This window comes from Oryzias latipes, chromosome 1 (assembly GCF_002234675.1).
Source record: "Oryzias latipes chromosome 1, ASM223467v1".
NCBI lineage: Eukaryota > Metazoa > Chordata > Actinopteri > Beloniformes > Adrianichthyidae > Oryzias > Oryzias latipes.
The window spans coordinates 35,392,577-35,411,494 of NC_019859.2; the positions used below are offsets into that span (position 1 = coordinate 35,392,577).

Here is an 18,918-nt window from a genome sequence, read left to right on the forward strand (position 1 = left end):
CGTTGGGGCTCACTAAAGCAGTGACACTACTAAGGAGTTAGGAACGTTGTTATTTACACGAGGACTTTTCCTATTCGGTCTGAATATTGAGGGAAAAAATCATGTGAAATCACTAATAGTGAAGAAGAAACACAATTTTCATCAGGTTGATTTTTATTACCCCTAGAATTAAAACAAAACCAAAATAACAGACATTGACTGTGTCAATAGCACTCTTACACAAGTGCTACATGCAGTTCTGCTCAGGTCACTTGCATGTCTCTGCTTCCGCTGATCCCCGACCTGCTCTATTGGGTTCAGGTCAAGGGTCATTGCTGGCTACTAGAAAAGCCACTCCCACTTCCTGAAGTCCAGCTGTGACAGTTCTGGCACCATGTGGTGGATCATCATCATCCATGAACAGGAAGTTGGGGGTGTTCTGGTGGAATTGGGGGATGATGATGGTTCTATAACGTCTCTGAGGTCAGAACCTGCAGTGACTGGACCGTCTACAAGAACCTGGTGATGCCGGTCCAAACTGTTGCTCCTCCCCCACCAAAGTGAACCCTGGAGACCATGTTGACCTCATCGTCTCGCTCCACCTCGCGTTCTCCAGCAACGCTGGTGACCATCTTTTCTGCACGGTGACCCGACCCTCATCCGTGAACAGGACGGCAGACCGTGGCTGCATCGTCCAGGTAACATGGTCTGTATTGCAAACGTTCACGGCGGCGTCTTGGTGTGGGTGGGGTCACCTGCAGCGGTCGTCTGTCATTCCAATGTGGTGGAGTCGGTTGGGAATGGTTAGTGTGGAAACCTTACTGTAAGTGTAAATTCAAAGTGCCCAACATGCTAACTTTTAAAATAAATAGCTTACAATATAACTCAAGATCAAATTAAACATGAAACTTGTGACATTTACAATGCACAGCCTTATTGTACTGTAATCTAACGTGTGTGGAAATAGATGAAATAAAGATGATCTGCGGACTGAAATCCAGTCCATTGTAAATGTTGCTTTATTTATGCTATGTCAGTCTTTTATATTTGTCCAGTTTGTAATTATTATTTACATTTTTGTATTTGTGGCCTTAAAAAAAAGAGTGGATCAGGTCCAAGTCCTCTCTGTTTTGCCAACCTGTTTCGAATCATCACTTAGCAGTGTCAGTTTTCTTTCCTGTTCCTTTTTCAGTGATGTTTTTTTGCCCCCCTTTGTCCCTTCCTGTCGCCCATGACTGAGAGCTCTCACTTATGCTGCGAGCTCCTGCTAGCTTACAGCCCCTCACACCCCCATCCTAATATTACCTGTGCAACAAAAACGGTGAGCCGCTTTAGATCCAGATACCAGTTCAGAAGAGGTGATTTAAATAAAGAAATACTCAGAAATCCAATGTTGAGCATCATTTTCTTTATATTTGTCCTTTTCCATCAGAAAAAGGCTACAAGAACATGTTAGAAATCGGAGTGGGCCTTTAAAATACTTTTGCATTTGACAACTATGTTCTCTTTCATACACACATTTACAAAACAGTAATAAGTCTGTCATCGAAAAAGCAAGTAATATGAGATGTGGCAGTCCCCCCTAGCAGTAGGTAGGAAATGCCAATCACCCACAGTTTTATCGGGTCAAGTCTCATTTTAATGCAGTAACCCAACACTTCCGGGAGACGGCAGTAGTGCGTTGGTATGTATGGGTTGGTACAGTGAAATCCATAGAAGAAGAACTCTGTGGAGCGCTACTTCCGGTGAGCTAGCATATCCTGATGTTTCAGGCACTTTCTGAGAGATTTTAAGTAGATTCACGACTTTAATAAATGTGTTATGAAGTTAACACGTGTCTGTGAGGTAGATTATAAAACTTTCCGGTATTTAACTGAATAAAAACGGATCAAGCAGTCACTGCTGTACCTGCTGCAGTGTAGCAGGCAGCACACAAACAATGGCGGCTGCTAGTACTACAGTAGAGTACTATCTTAGCTAAATCCATCGAATACCTTTGTACGTTTTTATATTTTAATCCTACTAACGAAAAAGTACGATAATCGAAATGGTAAACTGGTAATGAAACGAGGAACAAAATAAAAAGAGACCTGGAAAAGAAAATGCTTTCTACGACTCATCGCGACAATTGTCTGATCGCGTGTTTTTTTTTTTTATTATTATTATTTTTCTTATCGCGTGGGTTCAGGAAAGAGTGTGGATGATAGCATGCAGGCGTCTGCAAGCTTTGACTCTAAAAGGGCCGGTTTTGAATCAAAATTATTGTGAATTTCGTAGTTGAACACCAAAAATAAAATACGTTTTAGACTAAAATTAAAAGTCTGTCTTGAAAAGAAAACCTTTTGTCAACATAAACCTGAGTTCCTGACATGTACAGTATATTTTTCCACAATTTAAATGCTCTGAGTAAACTTCTAAATTGAAATCACATGAACAGGAAAATAACAGAAATAGTTATCTTCTTCAAAAGTATAAACACTGTGGTTTTGATCACAGAAACGAATAAATCTGTTCCTCTCGTTTGGCCCTCAAGGCTCTGAAGGTCCAGTTGCCACAGGTTGTTGTTACAGGTTTACAACAGCTTATAGCCTAATTTAGCCAATCATTATCAAGAAATTTCTTGAAATGTTCTTGGAAAGTTCTGGGGGATGCATATTATTGATTTTATGACAAGAGTTTGCGGGCAAACGGAAATTTGAAGATCCTTCTGCAGCAACAGATTTACTAGAATAAAAAAATGTAGGAAAGTAATGGCATAGCCTGTGATTATGACTACTGTGCAGTCGTTCATATCCTCCTTTTCCTACTGAATATAAACATGACCAACAAAACTACAGAAACTAGACACTATTGTGCAGAAAAAACGATATTTGCCATATTTCTTTTCTAATAAATAACAGCCCTGACTGTAGTTTATATATTTTACCATCATTTTGCTCAGTTATCTGACATGCTTGAATTCAGGAGGAGTGGGAAATCACACAAGACCTTTTTTTTTAGTGTAGTGTCAACAGTTGTAAAAAAAAAACATGTTCATCTATCTATCTATCTATCTATCTATCTATCTATCTATCTATCTATCTATCTATCTATCTATCTATCTATCTATCTATCTATCTATCTATCTATCCATCCATCCATCCATCCATCCATCCATCCATCCATCCATCCATCCATCCATCCATCCATCCATCCATCCATCCATCCATCCATCCATCCATCCATCCATCCATCCATCCATCCATCCATCCATCCATCCATCCATCTATCATCTACATGCTATAGAAGTAAATGGTCTCAAACCGTAAAGTGTATTTTTTTAAACAGTAGAGTGGGTTTATTGGTCCTTTTGGTGTGAAAAGGTTGCAGGTTCTTAACAGTTCTTCCTGCTGCTGCTCTGCTTCATGGCTCATAGTTCCATCAGTGAATTTGATAAACTCTACAAAAAAGAAAAGGAAAGTAGACATGCAGAAATGACAAGAATATGGCAGATTTATTGCAGTGTGAAAACGATGATCCTAATGGGCCTCGTGTCTTTATGTGTTGTGGGATAAATTTCCGTCTCTAATAAAACGCTGAAACTACATCAGATCTCATTGCAAGTGAAGGATACTGACAGATTCAACCACTTTCATTTCAATAAATATTTTAATTTATGATTTCCTTGTATGTAGTACAACTTAAAGTCGGTAACTTGCGAATAATGACACATTTAGTTTTATAAAGAATCTGCATCTTTAGTCAAAAAAACCGGTTCATGTTTTTCTTATATGTCGACGATGTGATTGTTTTGTTCAGTGACTTTTTCTGTAGTTTCTTCACTTATAACTTGTTTGCCAGCGCTGGTCTTTGGGGAACACTGTCCTGCATGTCCTCCATGCTTCCCTGCTAAAGCACACCTGAATCAGGTCATCGTCAGGTTCTACAGAGGCCTGACGATGGCAGTCATCAAATGCAGGTGTGTATGAGTGGGTAAGGATAAAAAAAAACAAAAAAAACATGCAGAACAGTGTTTCACCAGATACCAGGGTTGGGAAACGCTGCATCACAGCCCCTAGGTTAGATCAGTTTAGCCTGATCCTGGTTCTCGATGAGAGACGTAGCGTCCTGCTCATTTCTGCAGACATCGCTGCCCCACCCACCCACCCCGATCAGCTGGATCAGGTCGTTCAGGGTTCAGGTCAGCTAAACTCTCCCGATCAGTCTCATCAGCAAATAGGGGAGAACTAACTGGCGGGAAAGTAGAGCTTGAAAACCAGCTGTAGGTCAGAACAAAAATGTTTTTGTCTGTCCAGCGTCTTCATTCTTCTGCTGGAAAAATGTTTGGTTCGTAGATGTTTTCGGACTTTGAAGTCAAAGAGGCTCTGAGGTTCCATCAAACTAGCTGACTAGCTGTCAGATGAAGTTGGCGGCTCTCGTTCAGTGTGCCACCTGCCTAGTTTACTAGAACTAGAACTGTAGTTAGTAGTGGTTAACCTGCCACTTCTCTTTTTGTTTTTAAGTCACTGAGGTGCAAAGACCACCAGGAAGAGCTTTGCCATCATCCGCTCACATGGAGTCACAAGGTAAGGTGCACCAACGCTTAACCATGAAGCCACTCATTCACTCCTTTTAATATTAGTGCTGCAGCATCATATTAACAGCATTGATGTTATAATATTTGATGGTTTTTATGAAATATGAAACCACAGACTATGGATTAGAAGGACAAATGGATCCATGAACGTCTTTGTTTTCCTCGTCTGAGCTGGAATCTGGATCTAAGCTGTTCGGCGGGGTGTGGCTGCCATTTTTGTTGCACCGCTAATGTTAGGTCGGGGATGTGAGGGGCTGTAAGCTAGTGGGGGAGAGTGTAGAGAGGAGGGGAAGGGCGGGGTGAACTGTTGCCGCTCTGCAGAAACGATGTCGTAGAACAGTGTTTGTCAACCGTGGGAAATTACTCAAAGCGTCTACCATCGCCAACACATCAGCTCTTCAGCTGTTTTTGGGAAGTCCCGCCCCTTCATCTGTCCCCGCCGATCATTCCTGGGGGCGTAATCATATGTCATCAGGCTGACCAATCATCACAAGTGGTTAACGGCCTCACTTCCTTGTTCCGACTCGGCTCACAAAGTCTCTCATTTCCAACAAAAATAGCAGCTAAAGCTCGTGTTTGGCGGTGTAGCTTCCCGCGGGATCCAAATGATTCAGCTCAGAGACGTGAGTCTGTCTGGCATCGGCATCGCACTACATCTCCCATAATGCATTGGGTTAAAGTGACAGCCAGACATCCCTGTGTTCAGCCTGAGTCATCTTTCTGACTGAAACACTTTTCCAATCATGTCTGTTTGAAGGACGAATTCAGTTTCAGACTTCAGTTAGGCGTTAAGCTTAAATAGAAGGAATGATCAAACAAAAGAAACAGGATTAAGGCTAAGGGGCCAACAGACACTTTAATAAATGGATAAAAAAAAAGAAATAGTTTTGCTAAAGTTACGTTTTTGAATGAGACTAAAGAAAAGTAATGAAACTTCATCATGTTCACTTTTGGTGATGCTATAGTTGAACATAAATATAAATATGATGTTAGTTTTTATGTGTGTGAAATTTATTAAGCATGTTGTGATCTTATAATTGTTCCAAAATTACATTTGCTGTTGCACAAACATTAAAAAACATTAAAAATAGATAAATGGCAATTGTTTATTTTTATTACTCAAAATTGAATATTAATAAACTGGAGGGAAAAATTTCAACTAATTTAGTTGAATATCATTATTAAAAACTTTCATAATTTTTATGGCAACTTCCAGCTTTTTCTGCCACGATTATTACAAAAATGCGTGTGAGATCATGGAGGGACTGTACATCCATACAGTCTATGTCTTTGACATTTTTGGAGGATTTCTGTCAAGGAAAAAGTGTACCTTGGCTTAAAAGAAGGTTGAAAATCACAGTCCTGGAAACTGAGTTTTAAATTTAGGCTAAAACAGTATAATCGTAGCTAAAAGATCAAAGGTGATTGAAGCGGGGCTTTAAAACAATGATTACTAGAGTTGGAGATGATTGGAAGATGTGAATGTAATGTGAGGAAAGCAGCTGGAGGTTGAGTCTGATTACCTTTAGTTTGTGTTTTTTGTTTGTTTCAGATTTTGTTTTGTGTTTTCCAAAGTGTAAAGACTTTTTATGACTTGTGCTGAGTTCACTAAAGACTGGAATGATGGTCTGCTTTATGTTTTTTAATGTTTTGGTCCCTCACAGACCCACTCAGTTCTTTTAGTTTGAGCCATTTTTAACACGCGTTCCCAGTAAGGCCGTCTCTGATACGTCGAGGTTTTTCTTTTTTGATATAATCAACCACCACATAGTCAGCTATGACCGCGTTTGGATTGCAAAGCATGATGGGAGCTTCAGGAGCTTTATTATGGCAGTACATCCAAACCTCAACCAAACCAGACGATAGATTTCAAAATACCGGTGGAACAGGAAGCAGTCGTCTTTTCATGGTGATGAAGCCGTTTTTAGCCTGGATTTGTTTTCTAGGACAAAGTTTCTGCAGAGCGGCATGAGTTGATTAGAAATTCACCTCTGAGTTGTGGGCGGGGCCGGCCTATCATGGGGGGGGGGGGGGGGGGATTTGCCAATAATTGACCTGCTGTTTTTGTTTTTACCCAACCTGGTTCGTGTTCTCAACCACAGAAGCTCCGCCCGTTAAATCTGCCTCTGCCCCCTCGGGGCCAGTGGTCTGTGAGGTCTGTGGGCTGTATTTCGAGACCCGGCGAGGACTCTCCAGCCACGCTCGCCTCCACCTGCGGCAGCTGGGCGTGACCGTGTCGGAGAGCAGCGGCGCTCCCATAGAGCTGCTCTACCAGCTCATCCAGGAGAGAGACGGCTCCCTGTCGGCCTTCAACGCAGACCCCTCTGGAGCCGGATCCACAGCTCCTAAGAAGAAACCCCAACAGGAACCCAAGACGTCGTCTGTGCAAGAAGAGAAGAGCTCGACCTCCAAGGCAGGAGGGAATCGCTCGACGGCCCCACAAAAGGCCGATCGCCAGGGACCGTCAGGCCGACTGACAGAGCCAGCGGAGCCTCTGAGGTCGGCCGAAGGCAGCAGCTCCTCTTTCTCAGATCATCAAAGTGTCACCAAGCCTCTGTGGGCGCCACTGGATACGGATGCTCCCATTACCTTAAGTACAGCTGACAATTTCCTTTCCTACAGTAGCAGAAATGTAATATTCCTACTATGAAATGTACGTCTGCTGATCTCCTGCTGATTTTTTTTTTTTTACTTTTTGCTTCTTTTCTTCCTTTCGTGCTGCAGCTTCAGACACGAGTCACGAGGCCCACGTTTGCCAGCTTTGTGGCTGCTGGTACGAGACACGGCGAGGTCTCTCCAGTCACGCCCGAGCCCACCTTCGCCAAATTGGGATCCCCGACAGTGCCATAAAGGGGGGGCCCATAGAGTTCCTTTACAAGATGATGGAGGAGGACCCAAAGCCCTTGAGCGCAGAGCTACAGGATGAAGGCGCATCCTCCCCCAAACGTCCCGCCGAACTGTCGTCTCCGCCCACATCTCCTGCCAGCAAGCGGCCCAAAGCGTCTGAGGACTGCACCTGCGTCCTGTGCGGGGAGCAGTTTGAGAACCGAAAGGGGCTGGGCAGCCACGCACGCTCTCACCTGCGTCACATCGGGGTGAGCGACCTGGTGGGGAAGAACTCCGCCATCGACACGGTGGAGGAGCTGGTCAGCAGCGGCATGATCGAAGTCATGCACCCCCCGAAAACCAGCAGCTCCCCTGCGACCACGTCTCCGGCGCCGCCCTCCCCCGGGCTCCCTGCTTCCTCTCCGCCTCCGAGCCAAGGCAGGACCGTCTTCCTCTCCTCGGCCCCCCCCCAGAGTCCAAAGATGAGCTCCCAGGTTCCTCTGCACCCCAGTAACAGAGCTCCAAAGGCCAAGAAAGGCTTCCGGCTGGCAGTGGACCCCCTCCTCCGGAAACCGAAGCCTGAGCCCGTCGAGGTCGAGGTCTCTGAATCCAAGACATCCAGTCCTGAGGACGGCTCCTCTGTGGCCAGTTTTCCTGCAGCTCCCACCTCTGCGGCGCCTCTTGACTCAGGTACGGATTTTTAATTTTTGGACATTGTCTCCTACAAAAATGTTGGGCTGCAGCAGGAAATGACATCATCAGCGTCAGCACGCACATTTCATTTAACTCCTTTTGTCAGGAAAAGGAACCCACTTAAAGTCAAAGTTTAATAAATAAGCAGAAAAAGCTAACAAAAACTTAGATTAGCTTTAATAATGGAGCACTTAAACTTTAAAGGGAGCTCTAACATATAGACTCATTTTAAGGGCGTGTCACGCAAAGAACACGAAAGCTAACGTAGAACAGGAACCGTGTTTAATGAGCTGTTTATATGCAATTCATTAATGATTCGCCCATCAATTACATGATTTAAATGAGACGTATGCGCTGTATATAAAAGTTATACATTGGTGGTTCAGGCGTGTAAAGTCTGTTAGACAGACGTGGAACGGTCGTGGAAAGACTCACATTTTATGCATCTTGCACAAAGTACACGCAATTTATATAATAATTGCGTATAAACTACGTAAAATACACATATACTGCGACGGACATCTGCGCACATTGACGGACTCTACCAGCACGTATGAATTACGTGCACCACACGCGTATCACGGCCCATCATATGTGGAGAATGCACAAACGTACGCCGTGGCTGTGTGTCACGGCCTTCAGGCAGACGTCTTGAGGCCACATTCTGGTTTACTGTCAGACAATATTTTTACACACGGACTTGTATACGAGGCTGAAGAGGGCGTCGGATTTCTTTCTTTTCTGTTTTTTTAACCTTCAGCTTCCTTTTAACTTTGTAGGATAAAGTTTATCTTCGTCCTCTTGTGAAATATCTGCAGCTGCTTCAAACTTTATTTGTAAACTAAAGTTCATGTAGGAACCATTAAAATGTGAAATGGATTTTCCCAAAACACATTTCTCTCTAAGTAACGTGCGACAGATGAATCCAAATAAATCCCTTGTCCATAAAAACTGCTATTTCACTAGATGTAGTAATAATAAAGGTGAATCCACCATTTGAACAACTTTATTAACAACACCTTTGTAACATTAGACAGCTGGTTGGTCAATTTTCTGCATTATGCCCCAGTCATGGAACTTGAACGTGACCCCCCCCCCCATCAGAACAGAGAAATGACTAAAATGTTAGGGAAGACAAACATTGATCCAGAATGCAGGTTATCCAGCCAGCGGGGGACAACATGCATTTCTTTGTTCAACATAAAGAAAAGGCTGTTTGTCTGGTGGCGGTTTTCAAAGAACACCATCTACGCTGACATCATGAATCACAAAGACTAATATGACGGAGCAAATGCGAGCAGACAAACTCTCAAAGCTAAAAAGTGGGCTGTGAGCTCAGCAGACGGTGATACTACACATTTGCTGACTTTTAATGTAAAGAACAGATATCAGATCGGGTCATTAATATATTTGGTTATGTGTGGCTTTCTGGGAAACGATAAATGTTTACATTTAGACATCCCTGCGATCGTCACACTTTTCTGTTTCAAACTGACCCTGACCCCGATCAGAGAATGGAAACGTCATGTGGCCCTCACTGGAAAACGTTTGGGGACCCCTGCTCTAAAGGATTCAACCAACTGTTTTCCTGTTTCTATTTCTTTATTCTAGTATCTTCCACCATTTTTTGCCGCTTAACTCCTTCTAGAATTTTTCAATTTTATCCATCCAAATTTTTTTCCAGCTGTGACTTTTGGTCTTTGAAATCTTTGAACTTTCCCAGATATTCCTGGATTTCTGCCTCCATTGAAATAAATGGGGAATCCTTGGTGCAGAAGCTCGCTGGTTCGATACCCGGCTCTGGCATTTTTCACAAACATATCTATTTTGTTATTGTGCTGTTTTCACTTTATTTATGGTCAACTTTGATCATTTCTTTATTTAATTTTTTCCAATCATGACCCTTTAAGTTTAATTTTCATTCAGTAATATAGCATCAATCCTCCATTTTCTTCTGGACATGCAGCTCCTTCTAGTTGTTATTATGGTCTGTGGTAACAACAGTGAGTAAAGACTCCTGGTTTTGTCTTTTATTTTGAAGCTGCAGGCTCCTCTTCTGTTTCCTTTCTAGCTCTTCTCCCCCAAAAGAAACTTTCCAAATCGTTTGTTTTGGGTTAACTTTGCTATCTTTAGGGGTTTCACTTCAGCGGTCTTTAGGAAAGCCACAAATGGATTTTTGACACATGACCGACAGACTTGGCGTGCGCCAAGAGGGCGTGGTTGCAGACATCAACGTCCAGAAATCAACCAGAACTCTATTTTAACTGGTGACCTGTGCGATTAATTTTTGTTGTTGTTGTTTTTTTCTTCAATTCTCAAAACCTTTGGGCTAAAATATAAATGAAAAAATTGTAAGCTTTTTTTCTCTACGACCCGCGACCAGCTGTCCAGGGGGTTGGAGATTTTTGATTTAAGGAATCCAAATGTCTACATTTCCTCTAGTCCATCCCTGACGACCTGCTGTGCTTCCTGTTGTGGGTTTTGTTCCACAGACCTGCAGTCTCCTCCAACCGTTCTCTGTGACTTCTGCGGTCAGCTGTTCGAAACGCGCAAAGCCCTGTCCTGCCACGTCCGCGCCCACCTGCGCCAGCTCGGCCTGACCTGGTCGATCAGAACCTCTCCCATCGACCTCCTCAAAGAGGTCATGCTGCACGGTGAAGACGGGAAGGCCAAACAGCCGTGGGCCCCGCAGGGCTCCAAAAGGCCCCGGAGGAGCCTCTCTGCCGAGGAAGGCGCTTCCACCTCCTGCACGTCACCTGTGGATTATTCCATGAAAGACAAGTCTCTGCCGGGGAAGACGGCGGTCCCTCGTGTGGGTAAGTCACCCGGCTTTAGGAGCACGAGTTCAGGAATCATTAGGGATTCCCAGCTCTCAGAGCCAATGAGACTCTTCCGTCTGGACCAACAGGAGCTAGCTTTAACAGCTCACAAACATCTTCTCTTTAAGCATCTCTTTAGGTTTGCTCTGGAAAGAAGAACAAAATCGTGTTTCTGCACATGTAACCAGCTGACCGGCAGGTTTCTTGAGGGGTTTCCTAGGCGTCACAGTTGTTTGTAATCCGGAGGAAGGATTAAGGAAACCGGGTTACCCTGAGGTCCATTTTTGTTTGTTTCTGCTGAAAAATCTGTTTCTTTTCCATTTGAACGAACCTTAAAACGATTGAATGGAGATGTTTACCGGGGAGATGAGAACCTTCACCGATTCAGGTTACTGGAGCTCACGTGAACTGGGATTTCCTAGAGGCCAGGTGGCATCAGAGGCACCGGTGAACGTGTCAACCAATGTTGTCGGATAAAATCCTGTAATCCTGACATTCCCCTCCCCAACCTGCTCCGAAATCTCTGAGATGACAAGGTTGAAGGTCCGGCCTCGAGCCCTTGATTTTTGAGATGGTCAGAGGAGATCTGCTGCTCGTTCTGGTTCCTCTCTGAGCTCTCGCCTGTGACCAAAATCACTCAGCGGTGAAATCCTAATAATTTTCGATGTTGTCCAGAGCCTCAGACTCTGGGATTTTCTGTTGGTTGTAGTTTTTGATGGTTTATTTAAACAATATTTTAGCCTAGCAGTCTCACAAGCGCTTCCTGCTTCCTGTCCCGTGACAGGAAGAACTGTGTGACAGGCGCTAGCCTAGTTCTGTAAAGCTTTGATGTTTATTGGGAAACGCCCCCTTTGGGATTCTGGGCCGAACTGCTCTATAAGTCGGGGGGGTTGGTAAAGCGTTTGTTCTTTGTGAATAAAACGGCGTTCTCCTGGCTCTGCCCCCACCAGACACCTGCTGCCAGCTCTGCGGGTTCGACTTTGAGAACCGTAAGGCGCTGGCGAGCCACGCTCGGGCGCACCTCCGGCAGCTGGGCATATTTGAGTGGAAGGTGGACGGAGCGACGTCGCCCATCGAGCTCCTCAGTGAAATCATCCAAAAAGATCCCGCCAGGGTGGCTGAGATTACCAAACGCTATCGCTTCGGAGACCTCTACATCAAGAAGGTGGGCTGCGCTCTCATGACCTTCTGCAAAGTATGACGGATGTGAAGTAAAGCCCACGCTGCTTTCACCTTTAGTCCCAGAGAACCCAGAGATCGACTTCCCCCTCCGCCTCGCCGGACTCTGGCGCTGTGGGCGGCGGCAGCAGGAGGACGTTCGCGCAGCAGGAGCTCAAGGCCAGCAGGAAGGACCACGGCAGCATGAGCGCTCACACGCCGAAGGGTGAGGGAAGACGCCAAATGGCGAAAGCGGACGTCTGTCGTTGTCTTCAACTGGGCTCTCCGCTCTTTAGGGGTCCATCCACTGAAACACGGAGTGTCGTCAGGGCAGGAAAACCGGAAACCGCAGCGGCCGCCTCGCTCCGGCAGCATCCCGGCGCTGCTGCCGAAGCCCCCCCTCACCCCGCTGGTCAAACTGGTGGGGAAGGTCTACTCCCTCAAGTGCAGGTGAGTGTGTCCGAGCACAAACAGGTGAGCAGCGTTAGGCTCAAGCTTAGAGTTTGTGCCTCAAAGTTCAGAAGAAAAAGAACAATTTTCAAAAGTTGTTCTCAGAAAATGTTTGAGTCAGCTGGTTGACAAACCAATAGAGGTGTAACGAGTCATTCTGAACGATCCGATTGGATCCAGATCCTCTGCCCTAAAGTGGATCCAGATCCTCTGACCTAAAGTGGATCCAGATCCTCTTGATCCGAACTTCCAGCAGTGAGACTCAGACAGAAATTCCTGCTACTGAACAGTTTTCCAGATTCTTGGATTTCTTCCAGATCATCAAGTTAATGAAATCTGTGTCCAAACCAACAAGTAAACTAGAATGAATGTCAAATCCATTCACATGTTAGTTTCCTAAAGTTCACCACTGTTGTTTTTCCACATCCAGAGAATCCAAAGGGAACATTCTTAGAACATTCTAGACACTGGATGGTCACATGACTTTAGTCAAAGTCTGTCCACACATTGGACTGGAATGATGGACGGATCCATTTCTGTGATTGGTCGGTTTTACCCTATAGTCAAATAAACCCACCGTACCCCAATCCAAATGGTATTTTCCGATTATTAGAATTGAAAATTCTCAACTTGAAACATAAGGCCAACATAAAATGATACATGAATAAACCTGAAGAGGAAAACTGGCTTTGACGCTGATGTGAGGAAGTTATATCGCCATGGGAAACCCTTTGATCAAAGCGAGCAGCCAGACCCGGAAGGTCCCACTACAACGGCCACCGTTCCACAGTTGGTGACTGTGGGGAGGGTCCCCCTGAAGTTTAAAAAGGTTTCAGTGCATAAAAGTAAAAGCAAAAATGAATAATCAAATAAATATTGTATTTGGTATTTATTGGTGAATTGAACTGAGTGGCTGTTTTTGATGCTCCAAACGTATTTTCGTTGTTTCACTGACAATGACAAATAAATCTCCTGAATCTTGAAATACAATTTTAGACGACCCGCTCCAATAAAAATGGTGTTTTCTGGCGTTTTTCACATGTTCCGAGGCACTAATGAAGAAAATGAAGCTCAAAAATAGCATTTCCGGGGTTTTCTAACTCCAGTTTTGCTGCCATTTTGTGTTGCAACGCTAATGTTAGCTTCGGGTTATGAGGGGCTGTAAGCTAGCATGAGATGACATAAACAGATGGATGATGGGAAGGGAGGGTGGGGTTGCTCTGTTTCAACTGTCCCGCCCATAACTCTGAGGTGAATTTCTGATGAGCTCCTGCCGCTCTGCAGACACTATATCGTAGAAAACAACACAGGTTATTAGGCTTTGGATAAAAAACAACATAACCAGAATTAAAAAACCACTGGGAACGCTTGGAAAATAGATCAAAAGATGATCGGAGTGGGACTTTAAAGGGCAGGTTAAAAAAAAACAATTGACCACGAATTAAAGAGTCTAAATTTAATTAACAAATTATCGTATTTCTACATTTCAACTAAAAGCCAGATTATGAAGGTAAGTAAAGAGCCTTCTTTTAAAAACATGAACAGTCTCTGCTGCCCCATTGGTCTCTGGGAGGCTCACCCACAGACCATAATAACTGAAGAAAGCCTCACCGTTTGTTTGACTCATGCGCAGATACATAAATTACAAAATACATCTGATAAAGGTGGAAACAAACCAGTAAGTATCAGCGTTTTGGGAAAAAGCTGGTGTTAATATAATATAATAATAATAATGGAGTAAATATTGATTGAAGGATCTGGAATTGATGGGATGTCTGCTGTCCGTCCTCACCAGCTCACTGGTTGGGCTGGAAATCTCTGCCAGATCCTGGAATCATCAGGTGATCACAAGATCACCGATTCACTCTGCAGCTCCACTCAGTCCTGAACCTGTCGAGTCACAGGGTTGCTGGAGCCTATCTCAGCTGCAGGACCACTCTCTCACATTCATACGGTGGCCCTGAGGGACAAATTACATCAGCAAAACCCCTTAAGAGATCACGACTACTAAAAAAGGCTAACATATAATAAAAATCAACATTACACTTAGAACGAATGTTTCTGAAAACAAAACAAAAAGATGAAACCCGATGAGGTGGATACTGTGGGACGTGGCTGACTGGAAGAAGGCGTTTTAGATTTTTCGAATGTCTGAATGACAAATAAAATTTAGATTAGTACGAAGCAGATCCGGTATCGCTTAAAGCCAAATAACTTTCAGTTTCAATGATGGAGAAGCAGCATCATCCAATCAGTCTCATCGACCTTTTTCGCTTCCTTAGTGTGTTTCAACATTTCTGGAAATCAATTTTTGTTTTCTGAAACATTTCATTTGAACTCATTTTTTTTGTAATCATGTTTTGATTTCTAGAATTAAAAGTCTTTATTTGTTTTTTGTCAATTGTTGTTGTGATCTTTAATGTCTTTTTTTGCGTCGCGGTTTATTGATGTGATTTGCACTTCAAGGCCACCGTACATTCACGCCTAAAACAATTTAGAGTCGCCAGATAAGCTATGAAGCCTTTTTTCTTTGTCCGTGGGGGGGAACCCGCATGCACATGGAGAACATGCAAACTCCACACAGAGTACATACAAATGTCACAACATCCCCTCATGGTCCCTGTTTCTATTTTCCCATTTGACACAAAAATGCATGAATTTTTATAAACTGGTATTGCAAGGAGGGGGGGGGGGGTCAAACTCTAGAACTCGCTTTAGGTGGAATAAGATAAACATTTACTGAACACACCAAAGCTGTAACTTTTCAAACAAAAAGATGAATAAAAACAGGAACATTAATCCAGAATAAATCAAGTTAAATAACGTATAAAAATATATTCTCAATAAAAATATATTCTGTCAAAATTCTACAAATATGAACGTGCTGCAGAACAAAACAAACAAAGCCTGGAAATATTTATAATTAGAAATAAAAAATCAAATCATTCCGTTTTGCTGTTTTGTCATTTTGTTAGAGCTGGACTCCTGCATCATTTTTAGCAATAAGTTCATTTTTTGGTGTGTGAGGTCCTGTGTGTGTCTTTGTGAAACGGATCAGAGGGATTGGATATTTTTGCATTTCCTCCTGTCTTTATGTCAAATACTGACACCAACTAGACGATATGCAGGCATAAAAAAAATACGTTTTATATGGAAAATAAAGATGTCATAAAAATGTCAGCAATAGTTAATAAAGAACGACATTATTAGCATGAGCTGAGTGATCCAAGGCACGGTCCAGATGTTCGCAACTTTTAGTTGCGAATTGGCGCAACTGAAGGAAAAATCAAAACACAAAGAAAAGCTGTTTCACTTAAATAATACAATTTAGAATCAGAAAAAATAAGATCAAGACAAAGGAATTAGACATTCACAAATCACAGATGTAGAGGGGGGATATTACTCTATTATCTCTTCCATTATCTGTGAAATAACAGATAATTGAAAACCGAGAGTGACACAATTTTTTTCCTTTTCTTTTTCTTCCAAGCACGGGGATGGCACCCCCCTTTAAATTTGCGCCCCGGGCAATCGCCCGTATGGCCTGTGCCTAAAACTGCTACTTCTGTTTCTGCTCCATCAGCACATAAACACTCTCTGGAGGAAACAGAAGACTGTTAGGAAAACACACGGATGTTCGGTTATTCTCGCATCAGCTCCACCTTTGCCTTCCTCCAGCCCAAAGGGCCTGCAGGCTCCGACGAATGGGGTCTGGCGATGCCACACACTCCGTCTGACGCAGCCCGGTGTTCCTGTCTGCTCACCGCCTTCCTCTGTTCTGTTTCAGGTTCTGTGACGAGGTGTTCCACGGACCTCTGTCCGTTCAGGAGCAGTGGATCAGCCATCTGCAGAAGCATATCCTGTTGCTGGGCTACAAAAGCACAGAAGCGGCTCCGCCCACACCCGTGACCCGCCCTACACTCGTTGATCCCGTCGCTGTCTAGTCCACCTCTTTGCTGTCTGATGAAAAGAAGGAAGCTTTTGAAGAAGAGATGTTCCCCGTTTGTCCACAGGAGGGCAGACATGAGCTGGAGGAGTGTCACCCACTCAGGTGAAATCCCACCTAGACTGCTGTTTTTACTGAAACCACCAGGTTTTTAAATAGTTTTCTGTGTTGGTTTGGTTTGGATGAACTTTTTAAAAGCCAATCTTTGATCAAACCACAAAAACATTCTCTGAAAATGAACTTTGTATGCAAACTTTTTACTGGAGTTCCCATAAATTTCCTCTGTTCATCAAATAATCTAAATATTTGTGATGTTTGTACTCTTGTTTACTGTTTTAAGGCCTAAAATGTCTTTTTTTTTTAAATAATTCAGCTCAACTTTAACTATGTAAATGTTTTTTGTTCTTCTAGAGTGGCCAGACTGTAGAAGTTTCTTGTTCTTCTGCCATGAAACACATCTGTTACTGTTTCAACAGAAATAAATGGAACATTTTGTGAATGACTGCTGACATCTTTCCATATGGATGTGTATTCAACGGATCTGTTTGTAATTAACCCCAGAAACTCTCGTCTGCGTCTTTGTGTCTTTTTTCCGGCTGGTTTCCTCTTTGTCGGACTTAGTTTCCCTTTAAGACGAATCCAAAGTCCTTATTTTCTGATCGAAAACAAGAACCATCCTGAAATATTTGATTATTTTTCAGTAATACTGATCTCATGTGGCTCCAGTGGTGTTTGTATTTATCCAGGCCTATAATTGTTCTGTAACACACCATGTTTTTAATTAATGAAAACGTCTTCAAATGTAGACTTTTGTAAAACAGAATCATGTTTTGATTCTTTTCAATGACATTCAGACAGGTTTAAATTCCTTGTCATGTTGAAATGTCCAAGTGTGTCCCATGTGAAGCTGGAGAGTCACACTTATGATAATTTGCTGAATTCATCTCGCCATCAATTCTGATCAAGTTTCCTGTGCTCTCACAGCGCACACATCCCCAAACCATCAGCCATCCGCCTCCGTGTTTCACAGTAGGAATGGTGTTCTTTTCATCCCGTCCTCTCCAAATGTTTATGATTGTGGCCAAAAGGTTCAGTCTTGGTCTCATCACTCCAAATGACTTTGGTCCAGATGTTTGGGGGCGTGTCTCTGGACTGTTTGGCGTTTCGTAAGAGAGTCATTTTGTGGCATCTGCGTGAAAAAGGTCTTTCTTCTGGCGACTCGACCATGCAGCCCTTTTTTTTCCAGGTTCCTCCTTGTTCTATATCTGGAAAAACATCCACTCCACAGTGTTTCAGAGTCCTGGTTCACAGCTGACGTTCTTTGTGGGTTTTTCTTTGCATCCTGGACGATTTTTCTGGCAGAAATGTTTGTGACTGTGGTTTGGTTTCAACAGAACGCCTCACTTTCTACTTCTTGATCAAAGTCTGAATCCTCCTTGGTGTCTTCTTCTATCCCTTTCCTGTGTCAAGTTACCTTTACCCGTAGATCTTTTAACAGCTTTTTGCTGAAAATAAATGGTTTCAACCAGCCACTAACTGAGTGGGGGGGGGGGGGTCGTGTTATTATTTATATTCTGTGAAAACTAACCTAGAGATCATCATTTCTCCCAGAGTCTGTAAACTGATGATCAGAACTGTTCGTGCACAGACTCATCCATAAGCATCCATCATGGAACTAGCGGTAAAGGCACCGGAGGACTAAAGTCAAAATAATCTCTATCCATTTCTAACGCTCTCTGTCCGATTGCCCATCCAAAACTCTTGACTCCTTTTTTCTGTTTCCCATATTTCATACAATAGATTTTCTTGTTGTTGGATGACTCGGCTCGTGTCCCGTTAGATTCGCCCAGTATTGAAATGAACAAACAAGGAATGTGGGCGTGGTTAAGAAAAAACCTGTGTTGCCAAGGAAATAAAAACGTTTACTTGAGCAGATTCTTCAAAAAAATTACGTAGACCTGTCCGTCACCCCCAGGCGACCAAAAAGTGAAATGGTTGCTATGGAGATAAGACCAACAGAAAAGCCGCCAAAGGGTTTTACTCGTGAATTTGTCAGGTGAAAGAGGCAGAGAGGAAGCGACAGGGGGGCCTGCTACACAAACTTTCTAAATGTCCAGTTGATATGTATTTGTCTAGAACTTTTTAGCTGATGGAAAAACAGTTGATGTTTAAGATTATAGATATGCAGAAAACTGCATTTTGTTAAGGTGACTGTATTTGTGCCAGAAGCTGAATTTCAGTCAGACAACTCTTGCAGTAAGAAATATTTATTTGACATTTTCCACATTCTTTAAGTTGGCATTCACATATTTTCGTTTGGCATAAGGCTCCGTTCAATTCCATGAGAATTTTCCATAACACTTTCGGGTAACAAAACCCCCCCTTTACGGAGCCCACAGGTGGAAACCGGGGAGGAGGGTGGGGCGAAGAATGAGCGCTGAAGGTAAGAAAGAGAATGAACGACTGCGCAC

The 18,918-nt window shown here is 43.3% G+C and overlaps 1 protein-coding gene across 2 annotated transcripts; it reads left to right on the top strand.

The window, feature by feature from the left end:
- The first annotated feature begins 1,653 nt into the window (after positions 1-1,653).
- On the top strand, positions 1,654-16,950 carry LOC101173041 (protein Wiz). 2 transcript variants are annotated; one of them, XM_020706232.1, is made up of 9 exons: positions 1,654-1,724; positions 4,482-4,544; positions 6,658-7,149; positions 7,280-8,071; positions 10,567-10,890; positions 11,844-12,058; positions 12,133-12,277; positions 12,348-12,501; positions 16,289-16,950. In XM_020706232.1, exons 1-9 carry the CDS (start codon positions 1,670-1,672, stop codon positions 16,443-16,445), a joined length of 2,397 nt encoding a protein of 798 aa, XP_020561891.1. In that variant the 5' UTR covers positions 1,654-1,669; the 3' UTR covers positions 16,446-16,950. The 2 variants fall into 2 exon arrangements, with proteins under 2 accessions (XP_020561891.1, XP_023821020.1); XM_023965252.1 differs by lacking the exon at positions 1,654-1,724 and adding an exon at positions 3,924-4,159.
- Positions 16,951-18,918: the final 1,968 nt, after the last annotated feature.